The 25,927-nt window shown below is 39.3% G+C and overlaps 1 protein-coding gene across 3 annotated transcripts in view; it reads right to left on the bottom strand.

The window, feature by feature from the left end:
• LOC127454335 (histone-lysine N-methyltransferase SETD2-like) overlaps positions 1–15,046 on the bottom strand; it is a 57,389-nt gene extending 42,343 nt beyond the window's left edge. For 2 of the 3 annotated variants that reach the window (XM_051721458.1, XM_051721460.1), the window contains exons 1-4: positions 12,389–15,046; positions 6,480–6,602; positions 4,240–4,261; positions 31–4,058 (exon numbers count right to left, since the gene is read on the bottom strand). In XM_051721458.1, the coding sequence (XP_051577418.1) occupies positions 31–4,058; positions 4,240–4,261; positions 6,480–6,508 (4,079 nt within the window). In that variant the 5' untranslated portion in view covers positions 6,509–6,602; positions 12,389–15,046. Of the gene's footprint in view, positions 1–30; positions 4,059–4,239; positions 4,262–6,479; positions 6,603–10,887; positions 10,921–12,388 lie in introns of all 3 variants that reach the window. The other variant, XM_051721459.1, reaches the window with a different exon arrangement.
• Positions 15,047–25,927: the final 10,881 nt, after the last annotated feature.

Genomic DNA, 25,927 nt, shown 5'->3' with positions numbered 1-25,927 from the left:
TCGCTGCAAAAGGGCAAAATAGATACTCACCGTTCTGTCAGATACAAATTCTCTTCAATGAGGTCAAAGTAAGGCGGCATCTTTTTCTGTTTTGCCTTTTCCCTCCACACAAATGGGTCCTGGAAGTTTTTTAGACTGAGCAGTGGCCGCTGTGCCACTTGAGTTTGCTCAATTGTTTCCTTACTGTCTCTCGCACCCCTTGAGTTCTCATTCAAACACTCCCTTTTACTGGTTAGGCCAGCCTCTGCTTCATTATCCGATTCTGATTCAAAGTCTTGACGTCTCTTCTTGGGAGGGCCCCTTCCTCTATGAGGCTTTTGGTGGTCTTCTCTAGGAGCTTCTGAGATGTTCTGACTCTCTGTGGTGAAGCTACAATTGCTACTTATCTCATGGGCTTGAACAAATGGGGATGACCCTGGAGGGTCTGCAGATAAGACAGATCCTCGTTTAATACCCATGATCCTTCCCTCACTGTCCTCATCGTGGTCACTGGTCAGCGAGTCTGGATGGATCTGGTTAACTGAATCATGATACTGAAAAGGCACATACTTGTTGAATGGTCTGCTGGTTTTAGAGATCGTAGGCTGAGCCCATGGACCTTGTCTGTGAATGCTCTCAAAAAGAGCAATTCCTGGCTTTGGCAGGCGTTCGGTGCCATGACTGCTGTCCGGTTGCTGAAATGTGCTGCTGGGCTGTTCTGACTGGTTAAAGTCCCAGCCCAAGTTATAAACCTTCCCATCACTAAAGTCATCAGAGTTCCCATACAGCTGTTTAACTCCTTTCCTTCCATTCCAACTATCTAGTTTTTCAAGGTACTGATGGTGAGCCAATTTAAGTTTCTTGCATGTTTTCTCAAAATTCTGAACAGAGGCTTGGCTCATCTGGGCATAGACATTTGGTCTTTCTTGGGCATTCCAGTTCTTGTCCACATGAGGATTGGTGGCCTCTGAATGGCTGGTGCTGTCAACCATGTTGCTCTGCGATTGGTACGACACATTGGCAGAGCACATAGATTGACATTTAACATCTGCACTTTGCATTGCTGTTTGTTCACCGGCCTTAATGAGTGGAGCAGATAATTCCTCAAGCTTTGGCTGAGAGTTAAATTCGTAAGCAAACTCCCTGTTGATGTCTTCATCTGTGCCAACCATTTGAGCAGTTGGCTGCTGTTGGCCAGGGAATACTGAGGCTCCGGGAGATGGTTCAGTCACGTCGTTCTCAAGAGCAATGGTTGAATTTTTTGGCACAACGACCACAGATTGCAACCGCTTTGAGACCTGTCCATCATCTAAATCAGAGTCAGAATCTTCACTGTCACTGTCCTCGCATTTACCATGATGGTTTAACTGATCAGGGTCTTGAGTTTCAGGTGTAGGTTTGTCTACATTGATTTGCTCCTCATTAAGATGATCACTAGGAATTTCAACAGCCTGATTTACAAGCAGTTTGACAATATGTTCATCCTGATTATGTTGGGTTCCAAGGTCAGATGGATGAGAACTTATTGTTTCACTAAATTCAACAGAGGCGATGTCTCTGTTGTGTTCTTCTATAGATTTTTTAGAATGTACTTCAGAGTCCTGTTTTTGTTCATCAGGGTTTGCATCATTGCTGCACTCTATTTTCTTCGCTGAAATGACCTTTTTCATAGAAGTAACATCTGCACTCACTAAGTTTTGATCATCAGATTTTGATTCTGAAGCATCTTGACCAACAATGTCCCATCGTGATTTTTTAGAACTACAATCTCTTTTCAAATTCTCACTATAAGGTTGTTCAGGATTCACACTGAGCTGCTTAGAATCTTTTTCACAAGATTTAGAACTTGGTGTGACAGATGTACTAATTTTACTAATGATTAGCGATGACCCATCCAGTTTAGTGTTTAATTTCAGGCATCCTCCAGGTGCTAATTCTTTCACAGAAAGAGGTTCTGCCAGTGATTCTACAGAATCCTGAACAGGAGTGTGACCTGCACAAAATGGCTGAGTCTGTTCTTCTGTCAGAGCATCTCTCTGGACACGAGTCTCTATTTGCTTTACAGGCAGATCAATCTCAGTGAAACTTCCAACTTTCAGACTTTTACTTGTCATAGAACTTGATTCCTTCAATGTCTCAACTGTCTTATGACTCTCAGGGACATTTGTGGACTTTCCAAAACTGTTAAGATCTTGGTTTGGATGTTGATGCTCAGTTTGAGTTGTGACCAAATTGAGTTTGTGTGAATCTTCATGCATTGGTTGAGAACTGTGTTTAGAATTAGTGCAGTTATCATACAAAGGTTCAGAACCAACTCTGCTGCATTCCCTCTGAGGAACAACTTGACTGGAGACTAACTGTGACTGTTTTGTATTATTACTTAATCTGTCTGTTGATTGTCTCTCTGTTCCAGTTACTTTATTTAAAGTCTTGTTGTCTGCTGAATCTGTTTTTCTGGAGGACGAAGTACCAGATCCAAATGACCTCTCTGACCCTTGTGATTGAGATTTTTGTCTATGATCTTCATCAGAGTCTGAGCTGCCACTATTTTTCTGGACCTTTTTCTCAGATGTTTGTGATGAGGTAGCTGAGTTGGAATTAGAGGTTTTAGCACTGATCTCCAATTTCAAGTGGGCACTGGATTTCCTGTCAACAACTTCTGCTTCAGGAGAGCTCTTTTTATTGGATTCGGAGCCACCAGATCGTCTATAAGATCGTTCTGATTTTGAATGCTGTGATCTTTTGTCCGACTCCGATTGTTCTCTGACTCGAGAACAATCTGTGGGTTTTGAATCCCTGTGGGATCTGGAGTGAGAAGATGATTTTGAGTCTTTTTGTGAGCTAGAGTAAGCGGAGGAGCGGCTTGAGTCACTACCTCGATTCCTTGCCCGTCTGTGGTCGTCCTCAGAGTCAGAGCTATCACGAGACCGGCCATCGGTTCGAGAATGCGAGTTTCTCCTTTCACGATGTGGAGAACTTCTATGGAACCTCCTCTCAGAATCATGGTAATGTGATCTATCTGACCTTAACTGTCTGTCACTCCTTGATCTCTCAGATCTGGAATAAGAACTAGTTCTGCAACCTCGAGATCTAGACCGTGACCGACTTTTGGTCCTTCTTCTGTCTCTGTCAGAACGAGAAGATCTTGATGATGTGTGCCTGGAGTCACGCTCAGCCTTTGAACGACTAGACTCCTTGTCGTCTTCTTTCCTATCAGACCTTGATCTTTCAGACTCCTCCATTTTTGAATTATAGGATATTTTGGTTTCTTTACTCTGGCATTCAGTTTTTACTATATTTCTCCGACTACTAGACTTTTGGCTAGAGGATGTCCGGATTGAATCCCCATCAGACTCTGAACCTGGAAGAGTGCTGTCAAATCGGGGATGGAATTTTCTGCCATCCTCATGCTCAGATATAATGGAACAATCTGCATCTTCCTTTCTAATTTGGGAAGAAACAGAACCCTTAAGGCATGAGTCTAATTTATCCTGAGGTTTTCCTTCTTTCAGAACTTTATCAGAAAAATTATCAATGACAGAGTTCTTGTGAGACTGTTGCAATATGGTTTCAGTTTCAGCCTTGGCTGAAGATCTAATTTTGTCTGACTCTAAGACTGCTGGCTCTGAAATTTCTGCTGACTCAGTGCTGACAATCAAGTTATCCTCAACAACAGTCACACCGAGGATCTGTTTCTTAAAATGCATCTTTCCAAGATCATGTTTTGATTTGACTGGGAAGGATACTGAGGGGTGTGTTGTCAGAGACTCGCCCACTGTAGGAGAATGTGTGTCCACATTCTTGGTTTCATAGCTATGTCCTGCTAGATCGGAAGTGGTTAAGGTCCCAGCTTGCAGTGAAGAGCGTTCACTTGTAGATTTCTCGGGGCTTGGTGGGGGTAGAAATAAGTTCTGACGTGGTTTCTTAATCTGCGTGAAGCTGAAGGAGACTTTCTGTCGGCCCTGTTCCTCAAGGTTTACCTTTGCCTTGGTTCCTTTATGCAGAAAATGGTTTGACAATATGACCCTAGGGGCAAGGCCTTTGAATATGACTTGCTTCGCAAGGTTTTCAACCTTGATCTATTGATTAAAAAAAGGTGAAGACAATGAGCATTTCATGACCAGTGCTGAAAATTTATAAAGTTCAATATTACAAATAAGAATTGTGTATAGAACAGATTTTTGTTACAAGTGTTTTTTATCTAAACATTGTGTTTCGTGCTGTGTATGTGTGTGTATTTATCTGAATTTAAAGACCTACCGAACAGTCATTTACATCTTCTCTGTTGTCATACATGAACAGCATGAAAGAAAGAAAGCAGAACTTTAATTAAGCCAATTTAAACAATCACCAAGAAAATTAAAATCCTGTTGTGATAAAAATGTCATTATCTATTCTTGAAAGGTCAAAGCCTATCAGTTAAAGCAGTCTATGAAATAAAGACTTCTTGTTGCTTCATAACATGCACTATTTCACACATACAAAAAAAGCAGGCAGTTTGCTGGTTCTCATTTGAAACTTGAATAATGTGACAACAGGGCTACATGTTCCTCTGACAATCCTTTTTTCCCCTCTGACCTTTATATTGGAGTCACCCCACAATAATATTAGTAGTAATGGGAGGGGCTTATAATGATTTTGGTTTAACAGACCTTGCCATTCATATTGGTCATATCTATAAGCAATATTTCAATCTACCATGACCCCAATTATTTTTTTTATCATGGCCACCCAACATCTTATTAGCACCATCAAGAATCAGGTATAATAGAGTGAATGAAAAGTTACTTTTTGACCCACTTCTACAACAGAGCGCAATAGTGCCCGTCCACTTTTTCAGCTGTCTGGGTTCTGAAAGTATATTTCCCCATTCATTTTTTGCATAGGTTTTTCATAAAATCCTCCATAAAACTGTTTTAAGCCATGAACCAAAGCAACCAGCTCTGAGGTAACTCAAAACATTACAAACTTTGTTTTGAGGCAAAAAAGACAAAGGTACAAGACTGTGTTATTTCCGTCTTGCACTAGTGTACAAACTACAATTCCATGAAGCATTGTGAATGATACAATTTAAATAAATAAAACAATGGGAATAAATGTAAGGATTTTATTTTGTCAATTATAAGTATTGAAACAATATATTTTACGTTTACTGCAAAATATTCTGATACGTACAGTCGCTCCTCTGCTTGTTTCATGGGCTTTGTTGGCCATGGTTCTCTGATTGGTGAAGCTCTCTCTGCTGGACCATGGGTAATGTAATTGCTTACCATGAATTCGGCTATCAAGCATATTTAAACAATTAAGTTGAAATAATGCAGACTGATGGCTTCAACAGAAGCATATACCATCAATGAACAATCTCGGAGCTCACGGTGGGTCTGTCTTAAAATGTTTGTAAGTTATTTAAAATCAATTAGTCTATGGAAAAATTTAATGGGCTTTTTACTTCTGGAACCAGACTGTAGCACTCTAATGCAACAATGCTATGACTAAACTTATTTCCATAATTCTCATTGGTAGCATTAAATTAACTCATATCAAGAAAGAAATATTTCATTTCATGCATTGGCAAATAATGAACACTTCTCAAAAAGCAACAACTGTTTGTTGGGTGACAATCATTGAAAACAAATATAGCTATGTTCATGCAAGTCAAACATATAGGCTAAAAATGGCAAAAAAGTGAGTAAAAACAAAGATACTGCCTATTCTAATCAGAAGTGCTTTGTTGAAAACATCAGATACAGCTACTGATAAATACGGCAGTCCACACATCTTATTGGGTTATTTTACCCAAACATGAAAATGATGTAATCATTTCCTCACTATCACTTCGTTCCAAACCTGAATGACCTTCTTCAGTGGAACACAAAAGAAGTTTCTAAAAAATATTAAAGTGCTCTTTTTTTTTTCCATACAATTAAATTTAATTCTAACATTATGCCTTTTATGTTTAAGGCAATTCACCATAAGGGTGTGGAACAACATGAGGTTGACAAAATGACAAAGATTAAAAAATGTTGGTGAACTCTTCCTATGTTTTTAAATTTTATAATTCAAAATATATACTTTTTATATAAGAAATTTTTTTAAATATCAAAGAGTCATGCAATTACAATCCATCATAAACTTATATATATAATTTATATTCAAGTGCCTGGTTATCTAAAATCCCTCAATGGTGCAAAACCAAATTTAGCCTGGCACTGGAGAAGCAGGATTAGTATCGCAGTGAAGCATGGCTTAACATTCTTGCATTCTGTCCGTTGACACAAAAGCTAAAGATATATCAGCATATGCCAAATTTGCCATCAAATTCTTCAATTATAACTATGCTTACTGATGCACACGACTGAAGCAAACCATTCTAAAAGCGGTGTCCCCCTATTGCAAAGCCTCTCTTCCATCAACAACATTTCACTTTTAATTTCAGCAAATGGTATATTGGACACTTTCCCACTCAACAATGACATGATCTGCTGCCCTTGAGGGAGTACCTGAGCTCAGGATTCACCAAAGCATCCATTTTGAGGCAGATTAGATGCAGAGCAGCTTGAAGGAAGCTGCAACACTTGGGCAAACCAACTCAGAGTAGAATGCTCTCTGATGTGATATCACACCTACGGATAAAAGACAACAATTGCAATCAGTCAAAGCACATTTCCTAACACAAATGTCTTTGTCCATATTTATCAACAGAAGCATCCAGGGTGTTATTGATAAAAGGTACAATTATTTGCTTTAGTACAATGATCTTCACAGACACCCCACTGCATGTTCCCATATATGCATGTGTTTGAATGTTAATCCTAAAGTTAGTATGCTTTTAATTTCTAGGCTACCTCACACTAGAGCCACAACCTCCAACACTTACGATATTTTGCGGTACACCTTTAAAAAAATACTGGAACATTTCAGCAGCTAAAGTAATATGATGCTTTAATCTATAATGCTTTGCTAAAAATAATGGTTACAAGCATCAAATGTAGTATGCTTTGGGGAAATAGAAAACTTCCAGTTGAAATGGTCAGCAGTAACATTATCAGGGCTTGACATTAACACCCGCCATATGAGGGTAGAAATCGGCAGTGGCGGATAACTCCATCACCCTTACTAGTCACTTTGCCGAAGCAAAGTTAATTGTATTCATCTGGCATCCAGCGTTTTATAATAAATATGATCTGACACGCGCATCTCAGCGGCGAGAATGAGGCGTGGTGTCGCACGAACCATCGCAGCACACATCAGCGTGCTCCAGAGATACAGCCAGAGCTCTGGGTCTGGGACACCGCAGAAAGAAACTTGCGTGATTCAGTCGGGCTTCGATATCGTGGCGGCCAACAGAGACCACAAAACGTATGTGCCCCATTTGAATTCTACAAAGAACTAGAGCCCGACCGATATGGGATTTTTGAAACCGATACCGATTTTTAGAGAGGGAAAATTCACCGATTACCGATATGGTGACTGATATAGCTCATTTTTGAGCTGGAATGAAAACAGACCTTTTCGTTTAATTTCACCTCAGGCTGCGCGTGCTTCTTCCCTCTCTCACTCGCGGCGCGTGCAGGAAAATGTCCTCTCGCTAGACAAGCAAACTCAGCAAAGTAGTTATAAATCACTTCGGTGGTGCGGGAATCGGCTTTCCAAATGTTTGAAAGTCCCTAAGGATGTTTTCACATTTGAGTCTTCTTTACATCTGTGCATGCTTGTACGTTATTTTTCTGCTGAGCGGGCTTTTCAAGCGCAGGATAGCCGCCTCAGGTGAGTCAAGTCCCGTCTTTCACTGAACCATGTCGACGTGTTAATTTTGCTCATCCAAAAAATTATGCTTTTGAGTAAGTAGCCTAGAAAATAACTGTTTTAGGCTAGGTATGCCATTTTTTTTAATCTGCTGATTAAGAAGGCTATTTTCAACGAGGTGCCGACTGCTTATCGTGTTAAACTATATTTTATTCTGTGTGCATGTCATGTTTAGAATACATTAGGTTTATTGTCCTATAGCTACTTTTTTTTTTTTTTACATCGTAACTGTTATTGGTTAAGGTTCTTTACTGAACAGCTGTCATATTAGATCAATGGTTAATGCACGACTGCACGTTGTGAAATATGCGCAACTTTTCAGCGCATTTTTTTTTTCTCTCTCATAGATTTGGCTTAGTCTACCTGTTACTTATTTTCAAAAATGTCCTGACTGTTTTAATATGTTAAGTAACTTTTACTTGGTGATTTCCTTTTAGAACAGGCTTTTAGGGTTGTTCCATTGATCCTGCAATATTCATTCAATTGTCTGTTAAATATTCGCTAACGTTGATTCAGTGAATGCGTGTCATGTTCTATATTTAATGTACAATGATCATAATTCAAGGTGAGCTCATCGCAGATAAATCCCCCTTTTCAGCAGAATTTAGCATCGGATTTGGAATAGATTAAGTATTTTAAATGGGTCGCATAAATTTTTTTTTTATTTTATTTATTTTTTACTGTTTTCTGAAGGTTGGTTTCTCTTTAGACTAGTCGACTAGCCGGTTACAAAACTTCTGTTTAAACGACAGTCAAATTAGTCGTAGCGCACATCCCTAGTGAATACATGTTTACACGCTGACAACAATCAAAGTAGCTACGTGGTTAGCTAGTTAGCTGTAAGCTCGTTGCCACGGAGAGTAAAAGATGGACTTTATTTACTTTCCAGCATTGCGTCTCACCAATTAGGTAACAGCAAAGCATGAAATCAACACATCACACACAATCCACCACCGCACCGTTGTCTGCTGAGCTGCAAAAAGATGCTCTGATGTTTACCTTTCAATCTGGTATATTACTTACTGCACTGACAAACTATAGCTGACTAACAGCAAACAGATGTGATAAACATGAGTGACATGGTTGTCAGTGACAAGGTTAACGTTATATTAGTTATATAAAACGATGGGGTCATTTTTTTATTAACTTTCCAGTTTGTATTTCACACACTAGTTAGTAATTTAAGGAAAAGAGATCGCTCAAATCTGCACCATTTAACTCCGCCCTGTCTGCAGAGCCACCATCAGTTCAGTCAGCTCTGTAAACAATGGAGTCGGAGCACACTCTGCTGGACAAACTACTCTATGACACCAATTCTAAAGCATTGTTTTCTGCATTATATGTTCTGAAAAAAGTTTTCATATCGGCGCATATCGCTAAAATATACGCCGATACCGATATATCGGTGAAAGGCTAATATCGGCCGACTGATATATCAGTTGGGCACTACAAAGAACAATCTAGTAAAAAGCTCTACATAAAAGAAAGTCGAACCTCTCAAACTGTTGGACAGCCCTGATTACGCCTGTCGTGATTGTTAAATAACCATCCGATCACAATTATTTGAGATAACCGTAGTTATTTGAGACAACCGCGATTATTGCACACTTCAAATTCCAGTCACATTGGGGGGGGGGGGGGTCAATGGAAACATGTAAATGCTTCATGTTGTGAGAGGGTGTAGTGTGAGCCCATTTTACAATGCAACAAAAAAATGTATAATAATACAATGCAAAAAAAAAAAACATTTTTAGATTTGTCTTTTTTGGTTGGTTTTTACTTACATTTGCTTTAGGAGCTATACTGCAGAAGAAAAAAAAATCACTGGAGAATGTTGAATATAATATTTAATATTTTAAAATATCTAAAAATCCTTAAAATAAGATACATCTACCTGAGAAGCAACAAATAAGATATTTAGACTTGTTTTTAGAGAATGGATCTTGAATACAGGTATATATTTCGACATGTTTAATTATATGCAATTTGGAACAAAAGACATGTTTGAGATCTCTGGGACAGACGGGTCTTTTTTTTATTCAATGAACTTCAGTTTATTTGGGTGGTGGGGGTTCTGATGTTCCATGCGCTCATAGGAATATCGTATCGCACATCACATTTTCCAACAGCTTATCGCATATCGCATTTTTCCTATCATGCAGCCCTAATTGCTATACAGGTTGGCTGGGTTTCAGAAACAACTGTGTAAATGTAAAATGGATCAAGACAAAAGTTGACCAAAAAGAGAGACATATTTGAAGTACTTGAAAATATTTTGATATTTTAAACATAGTTTTTCATTTCATTCTCAGTTTTTAAAGCCTTAAAAGGAACTAATTTATATCTCCATTTTATTATTTGATTTATATATGAGAAGTTAAATATGTAAAAAGGACTTAGGGGGTATGAAGCACGCATACACCTCAAGAAATATGACCATTTGTATGACAATTAATTGTGAAAGCCCTAAGAGATTTTAATCGGCATAGCCCTAAATCAGACAATTAATTGTCATAATTGCAAGTATTTCTTTGACAATTAATCACCAGCATAATTTCATAATCATGACAGCCCCTAGCCCTGATATTATAAACAGCACTGACAAGAGACAACAGTGTGCCCTGCAGCAACATTGATTACAAGTTTTTTTAAATACACCTTATAAGCCAAACTAAAATGTTTTTACTGCAGTAACACTAACTGGTAACTAGTATAGATGCATATTAAATTGATTAGGGTGAATCTAAAAGACTTAATTTTTATTATTAATAATTATTCTGTCATCATTCAGTCACCTTTATCTTGATCCAAACCCTTAGAACATTCTTCCATGAATGAAAAACAAAAACAAAAAAAAGATTCATGTATTTTTCCATTCATGGAAAATGATGCAATGAAAGTAAATAGTGACAGAGTTTAATCTACCTAACATCTCAGTTTATTATCCATTTTGTACTCCATCTAATTAACTGTGAAAGTTGTAGTTAAAGGTTTCTAAACATGTTTAGGCTCTTAGTTTTTCATAAATACCATTTTTTATTTTTTAGGAGGAGTATCTGTATTCGCCTAACCACAGTAATGTTGAGCCATCCATGGTCTTACCTGTAACAATGGCTTTTATCATCACAAATGCCACTGTAAAAAAAAAACAAAAAAACAAAAACAAATGGAAGAACATTTACATTACAATGCAAGTACATTTTTAAATGTTAAAGGGGTTCAAATCTGGACTATCATAGACCAATGGACAAATTATTGACAAAGTTTCCCTCCTGTTCTGTCCTACTACTCCAGTTAACTGGTCATGTTTGCCTTTAGATATTCTAAGAGATGACTTAAATCATTCGGCTTGTGTCCTGCTGAACTCGTTGCATTATTGATCAGATAAAATGTCCAAAACAAATGCATGCAGTTACAGTCTCCATTTAGTTTCATCACTTTTTGTGGACGGGGGATTTTGGCCAGTGAAAATACTGAGTGGCTAGTGACTTTGAAATACCACTAGCCACAGTGGCCAGTTAGCCAAAAAAAAAAAAAATAATGTTAATCCCCGAACATTATTCCTGTAGTAACAGTCAGAAGTGGAGGGAAGAGCACTTATCTGCCTAAGCAGGACAAACAGCCTTTTGTCTCAAATGTGAAAGGTAAAAGACACTGCGTGACCTGGAGCCACAATATCGATAAGGATGTTTGGTGCTATGACATAAATGAAGCATACATACCAAAAATGTATTTTAATGACTGACTTATGTTTCAGCGGTACTGAAACTTGGTTACAGTGAACCAAAAGTTTAATTCGACATGTTATGGCAAAGTGAACAGACAAATGAGAGCATGCTGCAGGGCATACAGAAATGACTCGCATGTGGGTGACATTTGTTTGGATAACAGCGATATTTTGTCGACAATAGTCAGATGTTGCTTTTATTATTATCATATACAACTATACGATGTCGACATCTCTGGTTCTCCAATAGCACGGTCCTCGACTATGCAGAAATGATCTCTGATTAGTGATGGCACCTCGGAGATCCTCCAGCACAGACTCGCGGGGAGCTGAAAACTTTACCTCGTGGATTTGTGGCCTCCACGGAGGCCTCTACATCTGTGTTTCCACAAAATACTATCCACTTTTACACTACAATCCGTTGCATTCCATTTTTCAGACTGATAATGCATGTAGAACAACATATGAATATTAAGGTGAATCTAAATTAATCATTGCACCCATTTAATGGATGTGTTATTGATCGGTCCTTGTATGTAGTTTCCTTCAAGCTCGCTGGCTAACTGCAGGGCGAGCTGTATCTGTGGTTACCATTTGAGACGCTTTTGATTATCTGTTATAAACTAGCCTCTTTGTTTACTTTTACAATCGACCTACTATGTTTTAAATTGTACAGTCCGAAATACAATTTGACATGTGGTTTATTCACTTAAACAATGAACCGGGGTCACCGTAAACGCTGGGTCAGCGAGTTAGCAGGGTAAGGACTAACTAGGAAGCTCAATGGCAAACTGGATAAATTATGTAGTGCTTGTAGGTTTTCGTTGGGTATGTTTTGTGTGCCAAAAAAGCGCACAGCAGCGGTAAAATACTCACTTCGGGTACTTCTCCGATTCAGCGAAGCACTCCATCTTTCAGGACAATAATGGCAACCTCTTTCACTTGGTTTTTCCTGAACATCCACACAGACGTCAAATCCACAAGGGCCAACAAACTGCTCTCGTAAACACAATTCAGCCTACAGTTAAATCCAAACGCTTTCATTTAATGCTCGGTCCACGATGATCCCATTAGACGACTCCTCTGTACTGTTTCCTTAGTACGAAGCGGGTTAACGGGTACACCATCGTTTTTGTTTCATGGTGTGGGCAGCAGCAGACAATCGGGGCAACCTCAGATTATCTAGTTGAGTCGATATGCAATGCACCGGTTGCGGCTCCTCCTCTCTCTCCGAGCCACAGCAGCTCATGCCGTGAAGGATATTGACATGCGCTGCTGTCCAGAGGGACTAATGACGAACCGACGGGTTTGAGGCTCTTTGTTAAACTACAATATCGTTCATTAGAGGACAATGTGGAATAATCGTTGTTAATGCAGAGAGGACGTACGACAAGGACAGCTAAAGGCCATTTCTGTTGTAATGTTGCTTGTCGGACAACGTGGAAACCAGATGGGCCTTCAGTTGTGTCGAATCTTTAGCAATAGGTCTGTCCAGCATCAACACAAGGATTACCAGGGGTTAAACTGGGAATTTAGAATGAATGAGTATCTTACCTAAACAAATACCCTCTCATCATTTACTCATACTCGTGCTATCCCAGATGTGCATGACTTTCTTTCATCTGCAGAACACAAACGAAGATTTTTAGAAGAATATCTCAGCTCTGTGGGGCCATAGGATGCAAGTGAATGGTGACCAGAACTTTGAAGCGCTGAAAAGCACATAAAGCCAGTGAAAGTAATCTATATGACTCCAGTGGTTTAATCCATGTCCTCTGAAGATACCCAATTGGTTTTGGGTGAGAACAGACTAAAATGTAAATAATGTTTTACACTAAATCTTGACATCTGCAGTCTCATGATTTCAAACTCGATTACACTTCCTAGCGCCACCTAGCACTCTGCCCATTCTGAGTGTAATCGAGCTTTCAGTCAGTATTGTGCCTAGAGACTGCAATGGCAAAATATACAGTAAAAAAAGTAGTTACATTTTGGTTTGTTCTCACCCAAAACCAGAGACTATTTAGCGGAAATTGGCCACTACTATTAAAATGAATGAGAGAAATTGGAATGCCCAGTGGTCAACGGATGTAGAAAAGGAAGTCCCGCCTTACAGGTAAAAGAGCCAATCATCTTTTGGATACAGACAGACAGTTCTTCTCATAAGGGATGTGTCCCTAACATATGGAGGAAAAGGAACAATTTGGCATATGATGGGACCCACGTTGTATGGTTTACCAAGATGGTGCCACCAGGGGAACATGCAAAACATTAACCTTGTAGATAGATACTTATATTTTGATATGTTGCTGTAGTAAGAACAAATTTTATAAAGGTCACTTTTAACAACAAAGAAAGGGTGAATGTGGGGGTGGCCACACAATAGAACAATGGATGCAGTCCTTCACAATGGCAGTGTTGTGACTACTTTGGTGGAACATACACAGGGTATGGTGAGAACATAGAAGTCACCTCAGAGGACGAACTTTTCAATTAACTAACTTAAATGTCTAGTGTGAACTGCCTGTTTTAGGTTAGCTGTTTTTATGTCTTTATCTCACTGTTCTGTCCAATGAATAACATCCTGACTGTTCCAAGTGGTTCCTCATGAAAGTGGAGAGAGCCTTTTACATAACTACTGTATAACACTATGCAACACCCTGCTGAGTCCAGCTGCTTTATGCAGGTCTATTTTCTTTCCACACTTGATAAATCCTATCAAGTTGGTCTGTATAATGATTTTTTCTCAGGTATGTTGCCATTTCAGAATGATAGTGACTTCTTTTATCTCTTTGTTCTTGTTCTCAATTATGTATGCACATATAACTATATAACATAACTTTATGATCAGAGCCTCAGTACCATCTGGTGGCTTAATGCAAATCAAACTATAATTCTGTTTATATGTTTTGATACTTCACATTTGCTTGTAGGTTTTTAACCTGTTATGTTTGGTAAATCTAAATTAATTATGTGTGATTTTTCAGGATAATATCTTCAAATGTGGATGTCTGTCATGTTGCATTCGGTCTTTCCTCGTGAGATTTCACAGTGGGACAGTAAGCAGAATACTTCAATATTTACCACTTGATGACGAACCTGTATCTTTAGCTGAAGGACTGACGTCATCAGTGTACTTTATTTTTATTTTGGCTTTAGTTTATTCTTATGTATTTTGATCTATACTTTCTTATAACATTTTGACTGATCTTTGTGAATATAGCATCTCAGAATCTTAGCTCAGTATAATTACTGGGAAGTGTTGGCAGTTGGCCATAATTACCAGGACAACTCTTTTATCATGTCTAAAGCCCCAAAGAGGTTTAAATGAGGACAACAATGTATTCACAATAATCACTTTACAGTTGACCACTAAGCCAGTAATCTCTTGTTGTATCTCTGAATACAGGGCTCTGTCCATGTATGCATTAGTTAACTTTTCTTTGCAGACATTTATAAACTTAGTCAAAAATCTTATTTTTTCTTTGTTTAGGCTACACTTTTATTTCTACAACATAGTTCCATTTAATAAAATTGGCATCATCTTTCCATCCTCTTGCCTCCTTGCCATTTATTTTCCAGACACAATAAAGTATCCAGTTTTCAAAGCCATGTGGTTGAAAAAATGTGGGTTGTACCATAATTTATTGCACTTTTGCAAACATGGCATATAAGGATATTTGATATGAAATATTAAAGGAATAGTCCACCCACAAATGAAAATCAAATCAAATCAAATCCCTTTACTGTCACTCAACCATATACACAAGTGCAATGGTGGGTGAAAGTCTTGGGCGCAGTTCCGAGCAACATAGCAGTCATGACAGTGATGAGACATATACCAATTTACAATAAACATCAGATTTACACAACACAATTTACATATCTAATATACACATAATTACACACAACACAATATACAATAATAATATACAATGTACAGTATACAATACACACAATATAGAATACACAGTATACAATAAAAATAGTATATATAAAATATACAGTAGGTTGTATTGTGTTATATTGACATTCAGGCTGTCAGTTGATAGTCAGTTGCCAGTGTGTTGTTAAGAGCGAATATAATTTATGACAGTCCAGTGTAAGATTAATTAAGTGCAGTGCTGATGTACTTTGATTGTAAGAGATCAAGAGTTCAAAAGTCTGATTGCTTGGGGGAAGAAGCTGTCATGGAGTCGGCTGGTGCGGGTCCTGATGCTGCGATATCACCTGCCTGATGGTAGCAATTAGTGCAGCCCATGGCTCGGGTGGCTGGAGTCTCTGATGATCCTCTGAGCTTTTTTCACACACCGCCTGGTATATATGCCCTGGAGGGAGGGAAGCTCACCTCCGATGATGTGTCTGGCAGTTCGCACCACCCTTTGCAGGGCTTTGTGGTTGAGGGCAGTGCTGTTGCCGTACCAGGCAGTGATGCAGCCAGTCAGGATGCTCTCTACAGTGCAGGTGTAGAACCATGTGAGGATGTGGTGGTTCATTCCAAATTTCCTCAGCCATCTCAGAAGAAGAGGTGCTGTGAGCCTTCTTAACAACGGCTTCAGTGTGGACGGACCATGTGAGTTCCTCAGTGATGTGGACACCGAGGAACTTGAAGCTGCTGACTCTCTCCACAGTTGCTCCATTGATGGTGATGGGACTGTGTTCTCTGTATTTTCTCCTGAAGTCCACCACAAGCTCCTTGGTCTTGCTGACGTTGAGGGAGAGGTTGTGCTCCTGACACCAGCGTGTCAGAGTGTGCACCTCCTCTCTGTAGGCTGTTTCATCATTGTCAGTGATCAGACCTACTACTGTCAGATCATCAGCAAACTTAATGAAGGCACTGGAGCTATGTGTTACCACACAGTCATGTGTGTACAGGGAATACAGGAGTGGGCTGAGAACAGAGCACTGCGGGGCTCCAGTGTTGAGGGTCAGTGATGAGGAGATGTTGCTGCCCATCCTAACCACCTTGCATCTGCTTGACAGGAAGTCCAGTATCCAGCTACACAGCGAGCTGTTTAAGCCCAGAGCCCGGAGTTTTTCATCAAGCTTGGAGAGCACTATAGTGTTGAATGCTGAGCTGTAGTCTACAAACAACATTCTCACATATGTGTTCCTTTGAACACATGAAATGAAAATTCTCTCATCATTTACTCACCCTCATGCCATCCCAGATGTGTACGACTTTCTTCTGCTGAACACAAACAAAGATTTTTAGAAGAATATCTTAGCTCTGTAGGTCCTCACAATGCAAGTGAATGGGTCCCAAATTTTTAAGGTCCAAAAAGCTTAAAGGCAGCATAAGACTCCAGTGGTTAAATCCATATTTCAGAAGCGATATAAGTGTGGGTGAGAAACATAAATATTTAAGTCCTTTTTACCAACAATCTCCACTTTAACTGTCACATCCTTTTTTTGTTTTTGGCAATTAACATTCTTCAAGCATATCAGCATCTACTGGGCAGGGAGGAGAATTTATGGTAAAAAAGGACTTAAATATTTCTGTTTTTCATCCACAGCTATCATATCGCTTCTGAAGATATAGATTTAACCACTGGAGTCTTATGGATAACTGCCTTTATGTGCTTTTTGAAGCTTCAAAACTTTTGGTCACTATTCACTTACATTGTATGGACCTACAGAGCTGAGATATTCTTCTAAATATCTTTGTGTTCAGCAGAAGAAAGAAAGTCATACATATCTGGGATGGCATGAGGGTGAGTAAAAGATGAGAATATTGTTATTTTTGGGTGAACTATCCCTTTGAGCAGTGTCCTGAGGTGTAATGTGTTATAATTCATCTAGAACTATTTAAAACTATTTCCCCCTATTCCTCTATAGTTAGGTACTAAACATGCTATTTATATATTATTTTATTAAAATAAATCAAATGTAATGTATTTGTCTCACACAGCATCACTGAAATTAAAGGAAAAGGTGACTGAAATAGTGTCCAGCCTCAGGACCTTTAGCCTTATGTAGATTTTGACAATTATGATGTAGATTTTAACCTAAAGTCTTGATTTTGAATAAAAGAATTCAATAAATGTTTTATTTCAACTACTCATTAAGTTTTTCCAAATATGAATGACATTAAAATGTGAGTGTCCATTATAACCAAGGCAGAAATAGATAAGGTCTTAGTTCATAAAATTTCGAGTGAATGTAGAAATATCCCAAAAGTGCAGCACATATTTGATATTCTGTAACAGTATGAATAAGATGATCCATTTATCATCGAGTTGTAGAATTGATTCGAAATAAACGGGACTTTAGTTAAAATAATATTCTGGGTTCAATCTAAGTTAAGCTCAATCGACAGCATTTGTGGCATAATATTGATTATCATGAAAATTATTTTGACTTGCCCCTCCTTTAATTAAAAAAAAAATAAAAAAAAAAATCTGGGTTACAGTGAGGCACTTACAATGAAAGTGAACGTAAATGTTAAAATACTCAAATACTGTTTCAAAGGTATAGCCACAAGACGTAAACAATATGTGTGTGAACATGATTTTAGTGTGATAAAATCACTTACTAACCTTTTCTGTTTAAAGTTATAGCCATTTTTACAACTCCATTGCCATGACGATGTGATGTCAACAAACCCTAAAACGACTGTAAAAAAAGATGATTTAAACAACTTTACAGCTCAAATAATACATGAGTTTTAACAGTAGAATTAATGTAAGTGCTTTTATAAAATTATAAGCTTCACATTTCTGCCTATAAACCCTCTTAAATTTGGCCCCATTCACTTCCATTGGAAGAAACCTTACTGGAACCCAGACTTTTGCTTTTTTTTAAAGAATAGGAGGGATGGGGGTCCTGGGTAGCTCAGTGAGTATTGACGCTGACTACCACCACTGGAGTCATGAGTTCAAATCCAACCAGGTCTCCTAAGCAACCAAATTGGCCTGGTTGCTAGGGAGGGTAGAGTCACATGGGGTAACCTCCTCGTGGTCACAATTAAGTGGTTCTCGCCCACAATGGAGCACATGGTAAGGTGTGTGGATCGCGGAGAATAGCATGAGCCTCCACATGTTGTGAGTCTCCGCGGTGTCATGCACAGCAAGCCATGTGATAAGATGCGCAGATTGACGGTCTCAGAAGTGCCGAATTTTCTCCAAATTGGGAGAAAAGGGGATAAATAAGAGAATTTGGGATGATTCAAAATCATTTTTGTGGTACTCAACATTACGCTACAATTGAGCTTAACTTGTATTGAACCTTGAATATTCCTTTAATCACTAGCAGACTTTCTGGATCTAGAAAGATCAGTCAGATGAGGTGTTTTTTTATGCTTCCTCAGTCGATAGGAAACACTGCCGCGCTGACGGAAGCTCTGAGGCACACACAGGACGGCAGAGATGTGTGAGGAACCGGTGGGAAATGACAAAACATAGGAAGAAAAGAGGTAGTACTGGACCAGAGACACAAGTGAGTGCAGATGAGTCGGATGAGATTGAGGATCAAATGGAGGTAGAATGGACAAGAGAAGAGGGTGATAGAGATAAAACAGCAGGGAAAGGGATAAACAAAAGGAAGAAAACTCATCAGGAAGGAGTGTCAAGTAGTTCTGGTGAAAGTGGGAATGAAGGAGAAGGGAGGAGAGAGAATTCTGATGAGTATAATACGATATTGAGATTTAGGGAGGGGTGTGGCATGCAAAAGGTGAGTCCAACTGCACTAACAAGGGAGTTGAAAAAAATGGTGGGAGAAATTAGATTTGCCAAAGTGTTACAGGATGGAGCGTTAATGGTGGCATGTTGCAATGAAGCATAGAAAGACAAAGCAATGAGAATCAAGTCCATTTGTAAACAGGAAGTGGTGAGCAGTAAACCAGTAGGGTATAAACAATGGGTAAGTGGAGTGATTACTGGAGTGCTGTTGGGAGTGTCTATGGAAGAGTTAAAAAGTAATTTGAATGGAGGGGCTATAGTTGATGCAAGACGTTTGTTGATGAATAAAGAAGGAAATAGAGTGGAAAGTCTTATTGAGTAGTAGAATTTTTTTTCATGGAATTGAGATTCGAAGGTGAAATTTTGCCGGAAAAGGTCAAGCTTGGCAATATCAGCTACCCAGTGAGGCTCTATGAGCCCCCTCAATTAAGATGTTATAATTGCCAAAAATATGGACATGTAGGGTCACGTGACGCCATGCAAGAAGCAGACGTGTGAGCGACCAGCTCTGCGCACTTTGCTAAATTTTTGATTATTTTCATGTTATAATTTGGTGAAATTTGGTACACCCAGTTACACATTTGCTCTTTGAGGTAAAACATGGCAAAGAAGTCAAAATCCTCGGGCTCTGGAGACATTAAAAGACACTTACATGTTCAGGATGAAAGCCCTGACAGGACTACAGACCGAGGACTCGTTTTGGATGGCGCGGCGGGAGAGGTGATCCAGCGTCAGTTGTCCAACATGTCGGTGATGTTGACGAAGGTTCTTGCTGACTTGTAGGATCTCGTTGTAATACGTCGATCGATTACGGCGATGGAAATAAAATTCTCTGAGATAGTTACAAGAGTGTCAGATGTTGAGAGACGAATCAATTTTCTGGAATCTCCGGAGAGCGAATTAACCGCTAATCCGCCCGCGACAAAAGTTGATTTGGAACATCTTGAAAAACTTGAAGATCTTGAGAATAGAAGCCGCAGGAATAACGTTCGAATTGTTGGAATTCCTGAGCATGAGGAGGGCAGAGATATGGTGAAATTTCTAGACAAGCTTTTCCATAACAGGCCACAAGCTGGAAATCGAGTGAGCTCACAGAGTCCCTGCTCACAGATCTGCTGAGAGAGACAGGCCCCGATCAATCCTGGCCAGATTTCTGAGATCATCCGATAAAGATCTTGTGTTGCGCCAGGCGAGGAGCAAAGGGAAGCTTTCTTGGAAGAACCATAATATTTTCTTGTTCCCGGACTTTGCGAACTCGACAAGAGAGAAATGCGATCGGTTCAAGGAATGCAAGAAACTCTTACATCAGAAAAAGATCTCGTTTGCTCTAATGTTTCCGTCCAAACTGAAAATAGTATGCCAATTTCCGGCCAAATAGCAAAGTATTTACGTGTCCAAATCTGGCAATGTCTTTTATAGAATCAGTGACTGAGTAAACTGCGTTGGCTCCGCCGAGCGACTGGAGCTTTTTTTGTGAATAACACTTTCCTTAAAGAAACTTTTGCATTGATGAAAAGATTACTTTCGCATTGAAGTTCCTGGACAGATTGAGAATAGACACTACGGATGACCGCAAAATATCTACATGCTCACACAAAGGATGTCTTTATAAAGTTGACAGATTGTGTAAGTCATGGAATATATGTTTATGCGGCCTCCGAGTGAATTGACTCGATCATCCGGGGAACCGGGATGCCGGTTTTGTTTCTTTTGTATTGGTTCCGCATAGCAGCTGGAGCTTGTTCTATTGAATAATACTCCTTTGGAACAGCTGTGGATTAGTCTGTTCATTCTTCATGCTTATTCCTCCTGCTGGCTGTAGTTTGTTTTGTTGAGTATTTTTACGGGACATTGGAATGATTACGTCATCCGCTGAACTCATAACAGCTGGCTCACTGAACATTCATTTGTCTGTCCGAGGAATCTGAACGGTTTTATATCAGCTGGAATTTGTTTTGTGGAAGATCACATCCTTGAGACAGTTCTGTGAATGAATCTACACGTTCTTTGTGTTCATTCTTCCTATTGGCTGGGGTTTATTTTACAAAGTATTTTCTGTTATGTAATTTTGCCTCACAAATTTGTGAGGCAAAATTGAGCAATCCGATGGCAAAGTTGTCGTGGGGACTCGTGTGCGTTCACGGACCTTTTGAGTTTAGAGGGATTGTCGCTGGTTGGCGCTGTCGTGCGCGGGGTTAATGCGCACGTTTTTCTTTTTTCTGTTTGTTTTGTTCGGGGGGGAAGTTCAGGGTTTGATTGTTTCACTAATAGGGAATGTGGGCTGTATAATTTTGTTTTTGACACACAATCTATTTTTTATAATATGTCAAATGTCAAATGTTAATATGAGTGGATTGTCTCTCTACACGTGGAATGTGAATGGGCTGGGGCACCCCATAAAAAGAAGGAAGGTTATTACTTTTCTTAAAAGTAAGAAAAATTATATAGTGTTTCTTCAAGAAACACATCTGCTTGACAGGAAGCTGAAAAATTTGGGAAGATATGGGGTGGACATGTTTTTTTTAGTGCTGGCTCAAGGAAGGGCAAAGGAGTCATTATTGGTAAATAAACATCTGCAGTTCAAATGTCTCAAACAGATTAAGGATAAATTAGGGAGAGTCATTGTTGTTTTAGCTGAAATTCAAGGGCAAAGGTTGATTTTGGCTAATATTTATGCACCTAACGCTGATGATCAGGGCTTTTTTATAGATCTTGAAGGGATGTTGCAAGCCGCTGGCACCCTTCATGATATAATATTGGGAGGAGACTTTAATCTTTTGATGGACTCAGTCCTTGATCATAGTGAAGCAAAAGTGTGTAAACCCCCAGATATTTGGAGACTTTTGAACCCATCCGGTAGGGACTATAAATTTTTTTCATCAGTCCATAAGATTTATTCTAGAATAGATTTTTTCTTGGTGTCCAGGTCCCTCATTTCATCTGTTGTTGATTGCTCAATTGGAAATATCTTAGTCTCAGATCACGCTCTGGTGAGTTTAGAGGTGTTGCCATATACAGAGAAAAAGAAATCATGTAGTTGGCGCCTTAATGTGTCCCTTTTGCAAAATCCTGATTTCCAACAAATGTTAAAGACTGAAATCAGTGTTTATATGGAGACCAACTGGTCCTCAGTATCCTCTGTGGGCGTGGCTTGGGAGGCACTTAAGGTGGTTCTTAGGGGTCGGATCATACAGTATGCCTCATTCATTAAAAAATCGAAAGCACAAGAACTTGTGGAGTTGGAAGGAAATATTAAAAGTGCCGAGGCTGAGCTGAAGCGCCGTATGTCATCTGATGGCCTCAGAGAATTGACCCGATTGAAATATAGATACTATTTTGTCACGGAAAGTGGAGTTTTGGTTATTCAGGGCAAGACAGTCATACTTTGAGTCGGGTGACAAAACAGGAAAACTTTTGGCTAGATATATAAAGCAGAGAGAGTCTTTCTCTACCATTCCCTCAGTGAAATCTGCTGGTGGTGAAATATTTACCTCGGCCATTGATATTAATAATGCTTTTAAAGAATTCTATTTTGATCTCTATAGTTCCAGGTCTTCATCCACTGATGAAGATATTAGGAACTTTGTGGAACCATTAGATCTCCCTAAACTGACGACTGTGCAAAAAAACTCTCTCGATTCTGAGATAACCTTGGAGGAGCTTGATAAGGTAATTAAGGCCTTGCCTACAGGCAAGTCTCTGGGGCCTGACGGCTTTTCCTCTGAGGTTTTTAGATCCTATGCTACAGAACTGGCTCCACTTTTGTTAGAAGTTTATACAGAATCATTAAAGAATGGAAAGCTTCCTCCAACCATGACGCAAGCTCGGATTAGTTTGATTCTAAGAAAGGACAAAGATCCAAATGAGTGTAAAAGTTACCGCCCAATTTCCCTGATCCAGTTAGATTCTGGCTAATCGATTAAGTAAAGTTATGACATCACTTATACATATAGATCAGGTGGGGTTTATTCTAGGCCGTAGCTCTTCTGATAATATTAGGCATCTCATCAATATCATGTGGTCAGTAGCGAATGATCAGTCACCGGTCACTGCCATCTCTCTTGATGCCGAAAAGGCATTTGATATTGTAGAAAGGGATTATCTTTTTAAGATTTTGGAAAGGTATGGGTTCGGGAGCACATTTATTGGTTGGATTAAGTTACTTTATAGACACCCTTTAGCAGCGGTACAAACAAATGTGTTAATTTCAAATTATTTTACTCTGGAAAGGGGCACCCGGCAGGTGCCCTCTTTCCCCATTATTGTTCTGTCTTGCCCTGGAACCATTAGCAGCCGCGATAAGGAAGGAGGATGATTTTCCAGGGGTGACGGCGGGAGGTGTGGCGCATAAGCTTCTGCATTACGCAGATGATATTTTATTATTCGTCTCTGACCCTACTAGATCTATGCCTTGCCTCCACAGAATTATTAATTCCTTTTCCAAATTCTCAGGATATGAAGTCAATTGGTCTAAATCCGAAGCTTTGGCTTTGGCAGCATACTGTCCAGTAATGGACATCCAGCCGGGTGCCTTCCAGTGGCCCAAACAGTGCATTAAGTATTTGTGGATTTTATTCCCAGCAAATTTGTCTGATTTAGTTAGAGTTAATTTTGACCCCTTAATAAAAAGGTTTTCGAATGATTTGGACAGGTGGGCTTCATTATACTTATCGATGATTGGGAAGGTTAATGTTATTAAAATTAATTGTATTCCAAAATTCAATTACTTACTGCAGTCTCTCCCTGTAGATGTCCCCCTCTCTTATTTCAAGCAATTTGATGCATAGCGAAGTCCTTTATTTGGAATGGTAAACGTCCCAGGTTAAATTTCAATAAGTTACATAGACCGATTGACAAAGGTGGGTTAGGCCTACCCAAGATTTTGTTTTATTATTATGCATTCAGTCTTAGACATTTGACTCATTGGTCACTCCCACCTGAGAGAGCTCCTCCCTGGTTTTGTATTGAAAAGGAAGTTCTTGCCCCTATCTCACCACTGCAAAGCCTTTCGATTAAACTAGCATGAGAGGTTAAGATGCATCCCGTTATTTTGCATTTGCACTCGATATGGACAAAAGTGTCCAGAGTGTTTAATTCTGATATTTATTTTAACGTAGCCTCGAGCATATGGCTGAACCCTAAAATATGTATTAATAAGTCCCCTTTCTGTTGGTCAGATTGGATTGTGAGGGGGGTTAATACACTTGGTGACCTATATGAGAGTGGAGTATTGAGATCTTTTGAAAATTTGATTAAACATTTTGGGATTCCCAGATCTCAATTTAATAAGTATTTACAGCTGCGCCACCTGCTCTGCTCTGTTTTTGGGAGTAGCATACACCCCCCTAGAGTGGCAGAGTGGGCTAGGATCCTAAAAAGCATCAGGTCTGCATCTAGAGATGCAAGGATCCGTCTGATGCAATTTAAGATTTTGCATCGGTTCTACGGGACCCTCTCTAGATTGTACAGTCTTGGTCTTAAAGACTCACCTACCTGCTGGTGATGCCAGTCAGAAGACAGAACCCATGTTTTTTGGGGTTGTATTAAGATTCAGGAATTTTGGTTGAGGATCCAGCATTTTGTGTGTGATGTACTGGACACTCAGTTTTCATTTTGCCCCAGACTTTGTATTTTAGGTGATGGAGGGGTCCTGAATATAGCAGATAAATATATGAAAAGCTGGGTCCTAACCAGCGTGATGATTGGCAGACAGCTAATCCTCAGGGGTTGGAAGTCAACTGATGCACCCTCATTTCGTGAGTGGTGCACCGAGTTGGGTAAAGTGGCAGCTTTCGAGGAGATGACTTCCAGACGGCTGGGGAACCTGTCGAGTTATGGCAGAAAATGGGGCAGTTATTTGTCTCATTTGGAGAGGTCCTAGTGTGGGGCAGTGGAGGGAGACACATTTTTTAATGTATTTATTTATTTATTATTATTATAATTTTTTCCCTGTATGTTGAACTTTGTCTTTTTTTATGTACTATTTGTGTGTCTGTTTATATGTGGGTATTTAGTTATTTTATATTGTGCGGGCGGGGGGTGGGGGTGGGGGGTTATAAAGGGTTTTAAGTTGATTCCTAATGTATAATTTTGTGGTTAAATGTATTTTTGTCTGTCCTGGAATCAATAAAAAATGTTAATAAAAAAAATAAAAAAAATACAAATAAAATATGGACATGAAGCAGTAGTATCTATATCCAAGAAAAGATGTGTGCGATGTGGAGGTGAACACGATTATGGGAAATGTGGAGAGAGAGTGGGGGTTAAATATTGCAATTGTGGTGGAGCTCATAGTGTTGTGTATGGAGGATGTGAGGTAAGGAAAAGAGCAGTGGAGGTACAGAAAGAGAGAGCATGGAATAATAAAACGTATGCAGAAGCAGTGAATGCAGTTGAGGCAAGATCCAAAGATAAGACAAAGGAGAGAGTAGTGCAAAGGGGAGTTAATGAAGCGTTAAGAAATTCAAGGCTGGAGGGAAGAGACTTGGAAGGTATGATGATTGTGAGTAAAATTTATTTTTTGATGTTCATGGCAGAAGTAATCAATTGTACAGCCCAGACAGAAAGGAAGACGGTTAAGATTCAGATTACATAAAGAGCAGGTTCGGACGTGTGAATGGCGAGCTCTGCGCACTTTGCTAATTTTTAATACTTTTATGTCATAAACTGGTGAGATTCGATACACCCTGATCCTTAACTGTTTTATGAAGACAATATGTCAAAGAATTCAAAATCC

The sequence above is a fragment of the Myxocyprinus asiaticus genome, chromosome 16, assembly GCF_019703515.2.
Source record: "Myxocyprinus asiaticus isolate MX2 ecotype Aquarium Trade chromosome 16, UBuf_Myxa_2, whole genome shotgun sequence".
NCBI lineage: Eukaryota > Metazoa > Chordata > Actinopteri > Cypriniformes > Catostomidae > Myxocyprinus > Myxocyprinus asiaticus.
Note: the sequence above shows the minus strand (reverse complement) of the source record. Positions and strands in the feature narration are given on the sequence as shown.